Raw genomic sequence first — 18,348 nt, forward strand, 5'->3', positions numbered from 1 at the left:
CCCCGAAACCTATCTGGCTACCCCGTTCCAAGGGCAGAACAACCTGAAATACCACCTAATGCCAGCTTGGGTGTATCACCCCTGTGCTAAAAACACACACACACACCAAAACCCTTGCAGTGCTCCTCATGAGCTGCCTTCAAACCTGGTAGTGTGGAACTTCTGGAACCAGAAGCCCCATCCGTCCAGGTTTCAAGGCAACACACAAGTAGTGTGGTACATACAGGAATTATTTGCTTTTATTTGAGTGAGTGCAAAGTGAGTGCAAAAAATTGTTTTTAAATGTTTTGTATTTTTAATGTGTATTTGTATTTTTTAACCTGATTGTTAGCCGCCTTGGGTGCCCTTCGGGGAGAAAGGCGGAATACAAATCCAATAAATAAATAAATAAATAAATAAATAAATAAATAAATAAATTCTCACTTCAGTGTTAGATTGGGAGAGGGTAGCAGCAGCAGCTGGAGGGAGGCAACAGCAGTGGCATACTCGGGGTGAAAGGCACACCAAATCTGCCAACCCCTCCGACCCCTTGAAATCTGCCACTGATGCAGACCCTTCTAGCGGCTGCACAGATGGTCCAGCCCTGCCCTGCTCAGATGGTACTTTTCCACCAGGACTGTACACAAGGAAAGATAAGAAGCTCTGTATTTCTTCCCTACCCCTAAAGGGTGGAGTGAATGAATAAATTTGGAAATCTCAAATTCAAAACCTCCCTAACCTTGGAGAGCAAATCTGCAAGTTTAATCTCACAGGGTCTGAGAGATCTCCCAGTATGGTTGTTTGCTTCTCACAATGAGGGGATGAAGGGAAGGAGAGCATGACTTTGAGTCTGTTTCCCACCCTTCTCCAGCCACAATTCCAAAGAATGGGGTGGGTGTGGAATAGGACAAAGGTACAATAGATAGTGGAGAAATGCAGCTATTCCAATAGCCCTACCAAAATAATCAGCCAGAGCTCCTCAATTCCAGCATTTAGGGACTTAAAAATTTGACAGACTCTCTTACAGAACAACATATTATACCATAGTACAAGGACATAGAAAGCTCATCAGAGAAAACCCTTTTAGTGTAAAGTATGTCTCTGCTTTAACATTCTAAAATTAAAAGCAACCAAAGGAAGGAAGTGAGAGAACACTGGGATAATATTTATGTATGGTTGGTTGGGGAAATGGGAGTGTACAGCTAGGAAACTCCACCCAAGCATAATCACGTAGTGGATTTCATTTGAGATCTACAAGGAGGATGTACACAAGTCTGAAGGCTTTATTCCTGTACGTTCAAAAGAATAAAACCTAGCAACACAAGGTGGACATGATAGTAACTAATGACACTCTAGCTAATGCCCATAGTTTATACAAAGATGTCCTTACAATGCAATTCTATGCATGCCTACTCAGAAGAAAGCACCAGAGTGCAGTGAAAGTTACTCCCATGTTAAGTGTATATGGGATTGCAGCCTGAGAATTTAGGCTTTAGAATTTAGAATTTGTTTACTGAAACAAAAATTTGTTTCAGTAACAGCCTGAGAATTTAGTGAAGGTCTTTTAAAAGGATTGCATTAGTAAACATGACTACAAATTGCTTATTATTTTTAAGAATATTAACCGTAGATATGTATAGTACGTGAAATTTTTGCCCAGTAATCAAGCTCCAATTCTCACTTGGCCTGATCTCCGGGTCAATCAGAGGGCAGAGCCTTTCAACTCTGAACAGTTTCCTTTCTCAAGCGGCAGGCAAGCAGGCACCAACTTTCTCAAGCGGCAGGTAGGCAGCAGGCAGGCAGGGCAGAGATCCTTCTACGGCAACTGGGACATTTCAGCCTAAGTTCTCCTTCCTTCTGCTGCAGCCTGGTTCTGGTTCTGCTTGGCAAATGCTTGCAAAGCAGGTCTGTTTTTGGAAACACCAGGATGAGACCCACCGTCCCAGGCTACAATTCAGTGCACTGTTACTTAAGAATAACACCCATGGAAAGCAGTGGGTCTACTTCTGAGTAAAAAGGACTGCAAATATATGCAGCCGCATCTCTCTGCTGTGAATTGAATTGCACACTCCCAGTTATGTGTTATGGGTTGTATGTTGTATGTAGAGCTTCTGGCTTAACACACCAGACACCTTAAAGGTGGATTTGATTCATGGTTCAACCTTTTTCACTGGCATATCCCTTGGCAGCCCATTTCCATAAATTGTACCCTTCATATTAGCAAAATGTTTGCAATTAGTAAGACAAGCTCTCCTCCATATGAAAGCCCAGACTTCATGTATTCATCACATATTTTCTCTTTTCATCTGTTTGAAGAACAGAAGACTCTGCCTTTGCACTGTTTTGCACCAGAAGTGTGCTGAGAAATTCTGGCTGATTGATCACTTTCCATATTATGTTTCAGCTTTTTTACTGTGCTGGTTTTCAATCACTGGTTCATACATGAATTGATGGCCAAAAACTAGCTATTGGTGGGGCTTTCATAGCCAACTAGCTACCTCCCTTCCAGGCCATGCATTCTGGAGCACGGCCTGCCTTTTTCTGCCATTATTCCATTCTTTTTCAAGTATGCCTAAAGGTCCTGTTGAGTGTCCCTGGGAGTACGTGAATACCAGGTTGGGAACCACTGGTATGTTGTTTACAGTGCACTTACACTGATAGTGTTTACAAAAAGGTGGTGAAGACCAGAATTTAAAAAAGAATAAAAATGAAACTTATGATCTTTTACTGTGTTTTTAATAAATTAGAGACTACAGTTCTTAGGTAACAATTAGTGGTAGGTTATTTTTCAGGATCTGGCCTCGGGTAAAATCAGACAAAACTATAGTCAGACACCCCCCTAAGTTTAACCCCCAACTTATCCAAGGGTCATAGAAAATTCCATGATTGTTGGATCAAAACTTGCCCTCGACTTATCTGTGGGGTCGACTTATAGGCAAGTGTCTGCGGTATATGCCGGTTTTAAGCAGTAGTAGTTCACAAAGCAGTATACATAGTAAAATAAATCAATAAATGGTTCCCTGTCCCCTAAGGGGTTACAATCTTTAAAAAAAACACAGAAGAGACACCAGTAACAGCCACTGGAAAAGATACCATGCTGGTGTGAAGAGAGACGGCTTTGTATCTCCAAAGAGGAGTACAATAAATGCTCAAGTTACTCATTATTTTATTTATTTCCTATGGAGGCTGTCATAAATAGTCTGCACCTTTTTCAAGTGGGGAAACTGAAATGCAGCAAAATAAATTTCCTAGTTGTAACATAACAAGTAACTGGCTACTTTAGGATAAAAACACACCCATATTCTAAAAGTTCTGTATCATACCCTTTTTTGCATCTGCACATTGATTATTTAAATGATTCCATCACTGTAGCAGACTCCCAGTTCTACAACAGCATTATGAACTGTTTCAAAGCTCCTGAAAATTTTTTGCATACCAAGACAGACTTGCTTAGAGGATGGCAGTGACGAATGACTAACCAAGGGTTAAAGTCAAATGTATATACAGTATATATATTTTTTAAGGAAGTACACAAACTCAAACTCATTGGCATGTAATACAGATACAACAACAGCAGATGCAGACCTAAGATAATTAATATTAATACAAAGGCTACATGATGATCGAGGAGGTTCAGGGTATTTACCTCATAAAGATATACTGTCAGTTAGGTGTTATCTCTTAATTCTTTTTACCACCATTTGCTGTAAATAAACCACCACCCTCTCAGTTACATTGCTGGAAACATCATTCAACAAATACTGTGTTTAACATCATCAGGATATTCCTTCCTGTCTATTAAAATTAGGTTTAAGTATTTGGCTCTGATATCATCATATATAGGGCATTGCAAGGCAGTGCACAAAGAGCCTTCTAGCAGGATAGCAACTATTCAAAATGTGTGCCATACACAAAAATGTTTCTTGCACAGCTGCAGTGACTGCTGCTGTTCTTAAACATTAAAAAAATACATATTACCCTTATTTTGTAGTGCCTTTGAAATTCATGAGACATTGAGGAAAAACAATGTCACCCTTTCACATATACAAACAAATTCATCTTCTTAAAAATCCTACCACTTTGCAGGACCCATGCGGGACACTTTTGAATGCCCTATAATCAGTGCTAAGATACCACTCAGAGGGCATCTATGGTAATGCAGGACTTCACACATAAATGTGAATTACAAACTGAGATGCTACAGTTCTGAAAATAAAATCCAGTCAGATATTTGATGTTTCTACTTAAAATGATTAATAAGTGCTAATTCTTCCATCTTTCACTCATAAACAACAAACTATCATTCTTATTTAAAAATAAACTTAAAGCCTTTAGTTGCTTTCTTTGCTGAAATGGTGAGTGTGTGCATGGGGTTGGGGGAGAGAATTCTGCGGAATGTTACAGAGTCAGCACGTTAGGCAGAGCTTGAAACAGGAAACTTCCTGGTCAAATCTCACCTGGGTCATAAATTCACCAAGTGCTTTTAAGTATTACTCAGCCCAGGCCGAGTGTTGCTGCCAAGTTATGGGGCCCTGGAGCAAATCCCTGCACTGGATGCCCCACTTGTCTCCTTGATAATGCTTCCAATGGTACTAGAGTTCATGGGTGGTCCAAGGCAGGTGAATCTTGTGATAGGCATGGGTCCTCAGATAGCGCCCAGCCTCTGATGCCACCCCTGTCCAGACCCCCTCCTGCAACATACTAAATACTGGCATATCTTACAAGGTTTTTCTAAGGATTGGTGAACTAATGTATGTGAAATACTTTGGACTTGACCTGAGAACAGAATGTAAAATAATGATTAATATTTAGATTTCTTACAAGTTTTCACAGAGCTAAATGATTTATTTTTCAATCCATAAACATATAATCAACGTATGCACGCGTTGTACACATACACTAAAAAGGAAAAGATGAAAACCACTAAGATTCAAAGAGATTCAACTTCCATAGACATACACAAAGCAACTTAAAAATGGAGAGCTTTGCATCATATCGATAGTAAACAAAATCAGGGTACCAAAATAGCAGGATAGGAAAAAAATTCAAAGATATGGGAATGGAAACTACTACCATCTTGCCTAAGATTTCTTTTGGCAGCCACAGCAAAAGTTGCCAGTTTCCATAAAGGTTCATTAGAAGAGAAGCAATCTGTAAGTTTATACCCATACAACAAAAGGCAAGTACAGGTTCCGTGACTTGGTGCAATTAACAAAAAACACATTGTGCTAAATTCCATATAGTTACGCAAATATACTGCAGCCTGACACTTCCGGATGGAAGGAAACTAAGGTAGCTGTTATCAATCCCCTCCCCTCATACTCAGCCCTCCCATTGCCAGCTGCCCGGCTTCTTTCACAGTTGGGATGCTGATCTTTTAAGAGTCCAGCCCTATGCGTTTCTACTCAGAAGCCCCATTGTAGTCAATGGGGCTTACTCCCAGGAAAGTGTGGAGAGGATTGTAGGCTAAATCTCATGCTTTGCTTGGAGGGAAGTTTGCTTGTGTCTGTGATAGCCTGCACCATGGGGGGGGGGGTTGCTTGTGTTGGTGATTGCCTGCACCATTTCAAGGGGGGGAATTTGGCAAACACTCCCTAGGTTTTTTAAAGCAATCCCCTCTGTTGCTACCACACCTGCCCCTGTGTGAGTGAGAGTGAGTGAGAGAGAGAGCTCCACCTTGCTGCATGTGTTCTGGCTACAAAGATTTTCAGCCCCCCCCTTCCCATCTTCAGCCTCTTTGCTGGCTCAGGGGCTCCAGGAGTGTTACTGTTCCTTTGCAAGGGGAACCTCTTCCAGGGCTCCAGGGCTATTTCCCTGCCTGCTCAAGGCAGAGCCTTTTTGCAGTGTTTTGGGCTGCCTGGAAATGGAGCGAGACGTCAGCGCAAGGCAAAGGAAGCAAAGGTGTGTGTGACTTTAGGTTCCCCCACCCCATTCGCGTTGAGACAAATCAGCAGATAAAAAAATCTGTGGATAAATAGGCTGCACCTGTGTTTCAGATTTAGACAGCTTATTTTTATGCTGCCTACACTTTACATCCTAAGGAGAACATCTCCTCACTTTCCCATAAGGAAATTTAGTCCATGAAGTCCCGGGGAAGGTATATCACAGACACCTCTTTTGTGTCTTCCAATTGTTACTTGAAAGTTTGCAGTGACTCCACGCTGCATAAACATACTAGTCATAACTGCCAGAAAGGCTTAGACTGGGCCATAATCTTCCAAATCTTCTTCCTACATGTGGTATGAGAACAAGATTGTGCTTTCATGCACTGCCCATTGAAAACACATGTCCCACCTTCAGGAATACCAGGATATACAGATATATGCATAAAAATCAGATGAACAATGCAACTGATATCCCACATATTAGAATCCAGGAATTGATTGCATGATTTGAGATTACACACATTGCGTTTTATGGGCATCTGGATGTCTGGGACAGATGGGCCTAGGAATCAAGGTGGGAGAACACAGTCTCACTCCTTTACTGCATGTATGGAGAACTGGTGTTCCTGGAGGGGGGAGCAAAACACTTACCTGGGCACAATCCTAACCAGGTCTACTCAGAAGTAAGTCCTATTTTCTTCAATGGGGCTTACTCTCAGGAAGTGTGGTTAGGATTGCCGCCTAAGTTTCTTCAGGTGCCTGACTGCTCATGTAAAGCAGCCCATCCTCCTCACCTATAGAGCTAGCTGTGGCTGCAAAAGCTTTTGATTTTGCAGCCATGACTGAAGGCAAGGAGGAGGGGCCACTTTACACCAGCAGCTAGACATCTGAAGAAACTTAAGTGTTTTGCTCCCCCCTCCAGGAACACCAGTGGTATGAAGAAGATTGGGAGAGGATAATCCGAACATTTATTATGTCATTTCAACTTCATTTGATACATGAGACATTTCTGTGAAATCTTTTTCGGACAAGCTGAAGTATAGTATTTGCAAGGTAATTCATCTTCCTGTTCTAGCTGTTACATTTTTACTTTAGGTAGACTTTCCACATAAAGACAATGCAAAAAAAAAAAAGTATCACCTCTGGTAGAAGACTGGCGTAACAAAAACTGAAGATAAAGTGACACCTTCTGTTTTCTTGAGTAATTACATGTAATTTTACGTACTTAAATGTAACATGCCATTAAAATCAAACTAAAGGGCAGGAGGTCTGGTCTAGAGGGTAGAGCCTCCATTTGCCTGAAGATTAACATCCACAAGGTCGCCAGTTCGAGGCCACCGGCACCGTGCGACCTTGAAGCAGCTGGCAAGCTGCAGCTGAGCTGTTCCATCTGCTCGGAGCGTGGGAGGATGGAGGCCAGAATGTGAAACCAGATCGGAGTGTAACATCTTGAATGTGGTGGTTCTTGAAAGAGAGAACCTTCTTTCAAATTGTAAAAATCCCTTTGGGGATTTAATAAGCCTGCTTGTGTAAACCGCCTTGAATAAAGTCTTGAATAAAGACCAAGAAAGGCGGTATATAAATACTGTATATTATTATTATTATTATTAAAGCCTCCTATGCAGCGGCATAGCTACGCAGGGCGCCACAGTAGGTACTGCAGACACTGCAACACACCCTGTAAGCAGCCCCTTGATGTCCGAGCCATTCTGAGTGGTGATGCCAATGTGCAGGAGCCGCCCCCCCGTAGCTACACCACTGCTCCCATGTTTATATTTGTACCACATTTTTCTTCACACCCTACTTTGATAGTAATGGTAAGCGTCGTCTCACACCAATTTGCTTGAAACAGCGTATCTGAAGGTAAAGAAAACCCCCAGTTGCATAAAGAGGGTTACTAGCTTGCCCTTAATAGAATATACCAGAAGCAACCGCTTGAGCCATTTAAACTATAATGCTAGCATTAAATCTGGTCCCAAAGGCAGTTGCTGAACTACACGTTTTAAAAGGCTCTAACAAAAACAGATGGCAAAAAAGCCACCTTCAGGGTAAGTTGAAAGTTTTGTGACTGACAAAAGGAAGAGCAAAAATGGCACAAGGGACAGACACTACAGTAAATGTCTGGATATGCAAAACAAGTAGGACAGCAGGGGTATTTATTCCCAATCAAAAATACAGCAGCAGTGAAGTGAGGAGCCTTAAATATTAATGAGCCTTAAAAGGAAAGGTTATTATTTTTTAAACAGCATACTTAAAATCCAGGCAGGAGGAAAGAGTTCAGGTCCAAACTACACATGATGGTGCTTTGCCATCCTTCCCTCAACACTTTTGGCACTTGCCTCCAAAGTGCTTTTCTCCAAGACAGACTCACTTTCAGTTCTGAGGCCACTGACTCTGTGGGACTCTGTGGGAGTTAGTGGATGGATCTGCAGGGAACTGCATACATGTGAGCAGCCTAGACGCCTTTAAAAGGGGATTGGACGAGTTTCTGGAGGAAAAATCCATTATGGGGTACAAGCCATGATGTGTATGCGCAACCTCCTGATTTTAGAAATGGGTTAAGTCAGAATGCCAGATGTAGGGGAGGGCACCAGGATGAGGTCTCTTGTTATCTGGTGTGCTCCCTGGGGCATTTGGTGGGCCGCTGTAAGATACAGGAAGCTGGACTAGATGGGCCTATGCCCTGATCCAGTGGGGCTGTTCTTATGTTCTTATGAGCATGTGTCTGCTTGCTGGAGCACCTTTTATAATTGCCATAAGGCCATTGCTGTCAGTGGTACATGTGTTTCACTGAGAGCAGTGGTCAACAAGAAAGCAAAATATATTAAAAGATGCTTTAAAACCACCCTGATCTGAGCCTGTAACTAATACGTTGCATTTCATCATGACCTTGTTTTGTATTTGATCAGTACTGCTGCAGCTTAATGTATGCAGCATACATAGTACTCTTATGAGCGGTTAAGCAACAAGTAAGACAGGGAAATATTTTACCCATATAAAACTCAGTAGTGATTACTGATCTGAAGCATTAATATCTTTTTTTACCTGGATCTAAATGTGTGAAAGATCCAATAACAAAATCCAGGGTAGAAACAGCCAGGAGAAAGAGCAGCAGCAGCTGGAGACGGATTATCCATTTCACACCAGCAAGATTAATTCCAAGCAAACCCAGCAGGACAGCAAACGAGATGCCTCTTACTGCCCAAATGTTGCTGAAGTTCAGGACATCAGAGATGGATTCTGCAAATCCAGTAACATACATAGCACCTGCAACACACTGAAAGGAGTTCTACTTCAGTTAAATTGCTAAATAATGTCCAAAGCAATCTGAATTTGGAGGATGATGAAGATCTCATAAAATGGGTTAAGAATTTAGTTTTTTTAATACTTGTATCTCAATATGTGGCCAGCAAATAAATAAATAAATAAGTAAGTAAGTGGGGGCACACTCATGGTGCTTTGAGGATGGTTATCAAATGAAAGCCATAATTAATAACTACAGAACAGCTATAACAACTGTAATAATTCAATGCAATAAAATAACAGTATTCACAACAGCTGATAAAATACAGCCCAATTCAAAAAATAAAACAAACATCTGCCTCACTGTCCAAATGCTTATTAGAATAAAAACGTGCTCACTAATTTTCAGAAAGTGTAGACAGATTTAGGCTAGTGAATGTCTCTGGGGAAAAAAGATACAAAGTCAGAGTGTCAGTACTGAAAAAAATAATACAATCTTAAATGTTTTGGAAGCAGCGATGCCATTTCACAGCCCAATCCTGAGCTGCCCGGGGCGCCCAGCCCTGGTGGCACAGAGAATGGCTGCCACCGGATCCTGCGCACCTCAGGCTACCACAGGCGGCACCTCAGGAGAAGGGAACTTTCGTCCCCTTCTCCCGGGTAAGGGAAGCATCCCCACAATGGGGCTACTCACTTTACCGCCAACCAAGAGGTCGGCAGTAAAATAAAGGTGTACGTGTAAGGCGCCAAGCCCCACATGAACGCCTTGGATCCGGTGGAGCAGAGCTCCACAGACCCACCTTCCTCGCTCCCCGTTCCCTCCCCCCAGCACGCCTCTCGCCCTCCTCCCTCCTCGCCCCTGCCTCCCTGTCACACCTCCCCCCGCCCCCTCTCTGCCCCCCGCCAGCCTCCCCCCTCCCTGGAACCCCTCCTCCCTGCCCGCTCCCCACCCCAGCTTACAGTGCCATGGCTCAGGGGTCCATGAGACCACCAAGCGGCGGAGGCTGGGCGCCCACCCAGCACCAACCAGCGCTGGGCTAACACAAGCAGTAGCTTATAGCACTTGCTAGCCTATAGCCCTTATGCCGAGCTCCAGCATTGGCACTAGGTAGTGTAAACATGCCATAAAGCATGTTTCCAGTATCCTTGGAGTAGGAGCTGGGCATCAGCGCTGGCAAGAAGACAACATGTAGCCACCAGGGAAAGTAACACCACCAGGCGGCAGTGTGGTTTTTCAGGGTGGGGGGAGAGTGGGATGGGGGAGTGACCAATGCGGGTGGTAGATGAGAGTGACCAGCCCAGGCCGAATCCTATCCTCCATGTCAGGTTACAAAAACCAACTCAGAGCTTCTGAAGTCTGTACCAGCAAAATAGCTGGTGGAGATTTGAGAAGCCCCATTGCAGGGCCTGGGCCTTTCCTTAGGAGAAGGGGACAAAAGTCCCTTTCTCTAAGAAGACCTCTGGCAGCTTTCTCACACTCTCAGGATACAGTGGTAGCCATTTTGGCACCCAGTTCCTCTGGGAGCCAGGAAGCTTAGGACTGGTCTGCAAGACTGCAATCCTATACACACTTTCTTGAGATTGAGTTCCATTAAATTCAATGACAGTTTTGAGTAGACAAAAGACTGTGCTATAGGTGACCACATCTGGGGCCTGGTGCTGAGATCTTAGAAATGCCACAGATTCTATTTTGGCACCTAGGCTTACAGATTTTTACTCAAGAAGACAAAGGTTAGTTATCAAAATGATTTATGAACATAGAATAACAATCCACATGAATAAGTTGGATGCATGTTTCACACTGCCAGCATTGGTCAGCTTGGGATCATGCTTGGGATGCTTGGGATCATTAGAAAAGGTATTGAGAACAAAACGGCTAATATTATAATGCCGTTGTACAAACTGATGGTAAGGCCACACCTGGAGTACTGTGTCCAGTTCTGGTCGCCACATCTCAAAAAGGACATAGTGGAAATGGAAAAGGTGCAAAAGAGAGCGACTAAGATGATTACGGGGCTGGGGCACCTTCCTTATGAGGAAAGGCTATGGCGTTTGGGCCTCTTCAGCCTAGAAAAGAGACGCCTGAGGGGGGACATAATTGAGACATACAAAATTATGCATGGGAAGGATAAAGTGGATAGACAGATGCTCTTGACACGCTCACATAACACCAGAACCAGGGGACATCCACTAAAATTGAGTGTTGGGAGAGTTAGGACAGACAAAAGAACATATTTCTTTACTCAGCATGTGGTCGGTCTGTGGAACTCCTTGCCGCAGGATGTGGTGACAGCATCTGGCCTGGATGCCTTTAAAAGGGGATTAGACAAGTTTCTGGAGGAAAAATCCATTACGGGATACAAACCATGATGCGTATGTGCAACCTCCTGATTTTAGAAATGGGCTATGTCAGAAGGCCAGATGCAAGGGAGGGCACCAGGATGCAGGTCTCTTGTTATCTGGTGTGCTCCCTGGGGCATTTGGTGGGCTGCTGTGAGATACAGGAAGCTGGACTAGATGGGCCTATGGCCTGATCCAGTGGGGCTGTTCTTATGTCCTTATGTCAGTCCTAGTGAACACTGCTGGGAGCTTCATTCCAGCCAATACTCAAAAGACTTGTTCCATTGTAAACTATTTAACAGCTGAAAGGCAGGGTATAAATCACTGGATAGGCAAATTAAAATTTTAGAAAGTGAGTTAGAGTTTCCATCATTTTACACCTTCTATGGTGATTCTAAAGAAGATTTTAAAACACTCAACCAAAGCTGAAAGCTTTTATATTGCCCAGGGCAAAAACAAAAAAGTAACTATAACATTTTATTTAAAAAAATGAAAATATATATTAAAAAATAAAGTATTTTTCCAAAAGCATTCCTACCTGACCAAAAATATAGAGGAAGCCAACAGTTCCTCCAACTTGACCTCCGAGGACAGTAGAAATCATTGAATAGACTCCTCCGCTTCCGATGCTGCACCGCTCACAAACCCCAATGCCAGACAAGACCGTTACTAAGGCTACCAAAATGACAAAGGACACTAAAAACATGCCCATTATAATTCCGGTATTTCCCTGAAATGGGGGGGAGGGAGAAAAAATTAATGTATCATGGGGAGCATTAGTGCATATTAAGTAACCACACTGGTTACGTAACAAATTTAAATATCACATAAAAAGTTATAAAACACTAAATACATCATAAAAACAATTAGGATAATTACATAAAAACAGCAGCAAAAAAGCAAATCAAGTTAAAAGTCCTGGGAGAACAAAAAGGTGATTGCATGGCACCAAGAGACACTGGTGACTAATAACAATAAAGACTAATTTAGTGATTAATCCATCATTAGTGATTAATAATGAGGTGAGCCTCCTTAGAGAGAGCATTACATGTGGCACAACTAGGAAGCCTTGAATTCTCCCACAAATCAGTCTCACAATAATATAGGAGTATTGGTTATGCCCGACTGACTCAGAAAGACACAAGGTACCACCAACTTTGGAAGTGACTTGGCAGTACTGTATTTGCACCTTTCTCAAACATGTCCCTGTAAAAGGGAACTTGCAGGACTGCCCTACAATGGGGATTTGCAATCTGCTCTCTTTGGAGAGCAGGATGTGGAAGGCAGAAGATCCTGCATTACTGTTTCCACGTATATGAGTCCCATGAGGAGGCCTTCAAGCGTTACCAGCATGCAGATGCTAAATTAAAAAGTGACCTCTTAAGTTTTTCCTCTGTGCTTTAGAGATCCCTATTGTGAACAAACTGCAGCATTTCAGCCCATCTTCAAAGCTCTCTCTGTGTGTTGCTCTTATCCCACAGGCGTGGTACGTTCCTTCCTGTGAAGACTCCTGTGAAGCAGCAGCGGTAACTTCTAGGTTGTTTTTCCTTACTAATTGTGGTTTTGTGAAGAACTTGGTAAGTTATTATTACTGTGCCATAAGTATCTCCAAATAGCACCCACCTTTCCTGGCCAGTTTGAAAAATGCAAGATATCTAGCATATGTAAAAGTGACAACACTTTTTATTTTAACAACTGATGCAAAGTTATAACACTGCTTTCTTTTTTAAAAAAAATAGCTATTTGGGGAGAGAGCGTAAAAGGGCTTTAAGCTAGCAGATGTGTTCATGCTGATTCCTGGCTCTAGTCCTACTTGGTCTGATTCAACGAAACCAGTAGGATATCAAACCAAACAATGTTTCATGGAGGCAACAGGAGAAGAAGCAACAGCTTTCTAGCCCTGAAGAGAAATACAAGATTTAGGCTCAGGTAGACAGGGGGGCCTGGCATGCTGTGGTCCATGGGGTCACAAAGAGTCGGACACAACTTAACAACTGAATATGGGCTCAATTTGATAATCATTTGATTTTGCAACTAGATAAAAGGTAGAGAGCCATCAACTGTAGGACAGATTAGACAAGGAATATACTAATAGCAGCGTTCTGTAGGACCACAAGGACAGGACAGCGGCAAGCAAAGTGGGGAGTTAAAAACACGCAACATATACTGGACCTCTACATGAAGCTATAAGTAGCTGAAGGATAAGGGTTATAAGGGTAAATGAGAGCCAGCGTGGTATATTTGATAGAGTGCTGAGCTTGGACATTCAAACCTAGATGAAGATCCACTGTGAACTTCACAGGGTGGCATTGAGCAAGTCCTTTTCCCTCACCCTAAGCTAACTTCCCAGGAATACTGCAAGTGCAGTGTGCTCCCCGATCTCCTATAACATAAGGCAGACTACAAATGTGTTAGATAAGCCAAGGATGCAATGACAGATATTATCATTAGAGGTGTTTGTTTCCAATGAGTAAGATTGGAATACAGCCCAAGTCTTACTGAACACAATGGGCTTACTTCTGAGTAAAACAACACCCTTTTCAAACACCTCTACTTATCCTGTCTGACTTCAATAATTCAGGAATAAAAGAGAAGAATCTGAACCAGACATTCTGCAGTGGTTGTTTTGTTGCACTCTCTGCTAAAATCTAAAGGATCCCCACAGTTACTACCTGAGACTACATTACATCTCCCAAAACATTACAAGAGCTTGCAAATATCCACCTCTCATTTAAAGAAATGAGCTGGCAGGTGGTGGCAATAAGCAAGTATTTATTCTCTAGCACTATTGCACCTGCTCATGGCCATCTAGTGGAGATGTTTCAGACTGACTTGAATTATTGCATCCTGACTCCTCCTACCCAGAAACAGATGTGTATGAAGCTCATTGCAACTGATTTTTGAGGTCCAGTGTGCAAGCCACACATTCATAGAAATAGGTGGCAAGGGTTTATGGGAACATACTTTTTGAAAGTGCATTTGGTACACAGTTCCTAAATACTGGTAGAGATTCTTGTATTGTTATCATTACCACCACCAGATGCTCCCCATTAACACAAGACTCAGATTTCATTTGGTACACTAATTGCACATCCATGGACGAATTGCCAAGCCATTTATCCCCTCCTAGACTGGGCTTCTGATTGAATCTTTATGTGCATAGTGCTTACACATTTGTTTTTATTCCCTCTTTTTTGTGTTTTCCCTTTCACCCTAACAGTACTTTCTCAAGATCATTTTGAATTCAAATCCAGACTACTATCCAGGTCTAGCCTCCACAGTGTGCACATATTCTCTCCTGAAATTCCCTCTCTGAAATTTTATGCCATAGCAGAGTTTTACTTAAGAAGGCAAATTCCCAATGAAGCAATTAAACTATTGGGGAGGGGGGGTCACTCTTCAAAACTTTGAGCTTGGGCCATGAACAAATATGATTATGTTCAACACTTGTAACAAACTCAAGAAATGCAGTGTGAGAAGCAATGAACAAGAGTTTTTTTTTCTAATTTGGTAGAAGAAATTACTAAGAACCATCACTTTAGACTATACCATATTCTTTAAGTAATGTTTTGAGGAATGTGTGGGAGGACATGTAACCATAGCAACCATGTTTCACCTGGACACTTATATTTGATCGGCTTTCCCATAAATAATCCAAGCTATTCTTTTATTTTATTTTGACATTTGTAAAACAGGATATATATATATATATATATATATATATAAAAAGCTAACAAAGCCACAGGAATCCAAGTATATTTTAAGTAAGTCATTTGTGGGCTTTTTATTACTGAAAAAAAATGAAATTTACAAGTTAGTTTATGAGCCATGGTGCTGGAAATAGAAACTGGAAGCTGCAATCCTAAGCAGCTTTCTTGGAAGTTAGTTTAAATGATTTGAAAGTAAACACAGTAGGAGAAGGCTCTAAAGAGGGTGGAAGGATTGCTGCATTAGCATAACGTTTGACCCCCCTGCCCCATGGCACTGTGTAGGCACAGTCAGTCAAAACAGGTAATTATCCCAGCAGTGCTTGCTACACTGGTAACAGCCATCACCTCCACAATGCACCACTAAGCAGAGTTGAAAGAAGAAACAACTTTGCACCACCCTAAAGACATGTTTGAGATCAAAGGAGACAGCAATGTTGGTGTGTCAAACTTGGCATGCTGAAATTTGGAGGTCTGGACTGTAGCTGACTGGCAGATTTGTACAATTTGCTAGGCCTGCTGCACCCCATCAGTGCAAGCCACACTCTGCTCCAGCACAACAACCTGCACTTCATTGTATAGATGGAAGAAACCAAAGGGTCTTTTTTTGCTTTCCTTAAGGTGAGCTCAGGCAACAGCACTGAAATGTTGACAATTCTTTTACCTTGCGGAATTTGCACAAAGAAATAATTGCAGTTTTTTCAACAATTTCTTCTGCCATCAATACAAAAAACTCTGCATAACTTTCGCTACATGTTTCATTTCTAATTTGATTGGCAGAACAAGCTTGCTGACAAAACTCTGAGTAAATGGGAAAATACCAGTAGAACATTAGCGAACAGATCAATTCACAATTCAATTAACAGCCCAATTCAACCTAAATTCCGACATTTGATGCAATGGTGTTGGCAAGGGCTACACTGGATCCCCCGGAAGGAATTCTGGCTGCTGGAGGTCTCCTTCGATAAGGGGACGTTTGTCCCCTAGCCACAATGGGTCAAATCGGACCTGCACCAGCAATAACACTGGTGCTAGTGCACATTGATCAGTGCTGGCAGATCAGGTTCAGGAAGGGTCTCAGTATTTGATGTGGGATGGCGCTCCCTTCCCAGGCTTGATCTGCCCATCCCACCACATCTCCTCCCCTTCCCCGTTCAGCCCCCTCCCCCGGTCCATGCGCTGAGCTTACCTGCTCTGGTGATGCACCTTTGTCACTTGACTGGCACCAGTGGGAAGGCTCTGGCCTTGTGCATTGTGCCTGGGCCTTGTGCTGCCACAAAGCTCTTTACAGCACTTTTACAGCAGCCAATGCCAGTGGAACATGCATTCCACTGGTGCAGGCCCTCAATAGTACCGGGTCATAAGCCTGTTAGAAAATGTATTTTGATGTTAATATTTTGCCCTGAGGGCCAAACTTGATTGTGGTTTCTAGTCTGATCATGTGAAAGCCTCCTATGATACATTTGCTTTCTGCTTAGGCCACATTGCAAAATGGATTGAACATAGTTTATACTTACCACCAGCCACCCTGTTCTCAGAAACAGAACTACTCCAAAAATGTTGATCATGCAAGATGTAAAGACTCCATCCCATGTTCCAAAGAGTACTGGTTCCCAGACAAAAAGCTGTATCTTCCACCAGGGTCTGTTGTGCATCTGTGAACCCTGAAAGGAAGTCAACCTCTCATGTTACTTTTGCTCGTTCGTCTTACTAGATACCACTGACAGCAAAGAGGCACCAAAGGTCAACACTGCAATGCATGTAGAATGCCTTGCATTAAGGATGACAAAACCTGTCCTGTTCTTATCCCCAAAGAAGAGGAGGAAGAATCTCAAGTAAGTGACATTAGACATGTTTTATGGAGTTTCTGAAGCCTATCAAACCAGGACCTTCTAGTGATTTTAAGGACTGAAAGCCCTATTCAGCAATTAGATTTCTTAGAACACCAATTTCAAGAATGGAACTGGAAAGTGAAGATTCAACTCTTCCTTATTCTCGCTTTACCAAAAGAAGAAGATGCCTATTACCACAGATGCCATTCTCCCTTCTTCTGGTGATAATTTAATAGTAAAAGGTAAAGGTTCCCCCGGCCTAGTTTAAACTCTAGTTAAGCCTAAAGTTTCCGACTCTAGGGGCGGTGCTCATCTCCATTTCCAAGTCGAAGAGCTGGTGTTGTCCATAGACAGTTTCTGTGGTCATGTGGCCAGCCTGACTAAACGCCTAAGCACACAGAACGCTTTACCTTCCCACCGAGGTGGTACCTATTTATCTACTCACATTTTTACTGCTAGTTTGACAGGAGCTGGGACAAGCAATGGGAGCTCATTCCGCCACACAGATTCAAACTGCCAACCTTGCGGTCAACCGGCTCATCGACTCAGCGGTGTAACCCACTGAGCCACCACGTCCCCCTATTTAACAGTACAGTCCTACATATTATATTCAACTGCTATGCAAAGTTTCAGAAGCAAGAATGTAGCTATTAGGAAAGAGAACTTCTTCAGCATACCTGTTGTGCTTCTTCATGGAAAAGCTCTTGCACGTGCCCATCACTCCTCATGCTGGTACTGGCCCCAGGCACAAATGGCCTGCCATTCATGTTAAAACTGTAGCTGAGAGGTGCTGCCATAATGCCAAAGACACTGGAGACAGAACACTGAGGTCAGCTGTTACGTGCAGGTGAGTTCCTGCAATGCTGTGATATGCACTGAGGAAGCGTCATGGTTTTACTTCACCTGGTTCAATGGAAAGACACAATGATTACCGTCACATTCAGAGATGAAGGTTCAACAGTTTTATCAAAATAAATTATATATTGTGAGTGAAAATTGAAATAATACCACAACCAAGGGACACAATTGCATGCGACAGCAGAGACGCTGGTTTCCACAGTGCTAGAATCAAAGACCACGATCTGCATTTTAAAGAATGCAACAGGACCTGTTTGCCTATCTAAATGCTAGACTGGATTTTGCTTCTCCCAGGTGTACAGTTTGGCTTCCCTAGCTCCCTGCAGTGTTATCACTATGGCAGCAATGGGAATAAATATTTGGGCCAACTGAAAAAGAAACATCTTGCTGGAGAGACAACTCTCCCAAACACTCCATTCGTTTGGAAGAGTAAAGAAGGGCTGGGGGAAGTATGAAGCCCACAACCTTCTTACTCTTAAGGAGCAAAATGGACAGGATGGGCCC

General features: G+C 42.7%; 1 protein-coding gene across 1 annotated transcript in view; it reads right to left on the reverse strand.

The window, feature by feature from the left end:
• SLC12A8 (solute carrier family 12 member 8) overlaps positions 1-17,783 on the reverse strand; it is a 76,514-nt gene extending 58,731 nt beyond the window's left edge. Inside the window, exons 1-4 of the mRNA XM_066621426.1 lie at positions 17,664-17,783; positions 16,672-16,818; positions 11,986-12,177; positions 8,910-9,141 (exon numbers count right to left, since the gene is read on the reverse strand). Coding sequence (XP_066477523.1) covers positions 8,910-9,141; positions 11,986-12,177; positions 16,672-16,818; positions 17,664-17,783 — 691 coding nt within the window. The remainder of the gene's footprint in view (positions 1-8,909; positions 9,142-11,985; positions 12,178-16,671; positions 16,819-17,663) is intronic.
• Between the last annotated feature and the right edge of the window lie 565 nt (positions 17,784-18,348).

This window comes from Tiliqua scincoides, chromosome 1 (genome assembly GCF_035046505.1).
Source record: "Tiliqua scincoides isolate rTilSci1 chromosome 1, rTilSci1.hap2, whole genome shotgun sequence".
NCBI classification, from domain to species: domain Eukaryota; kingdom Metazoa; phylum Chordata; class Lepidosauria; order Squamata; family Scincidae; genus Tiliqua; species Tiliqua scincoides.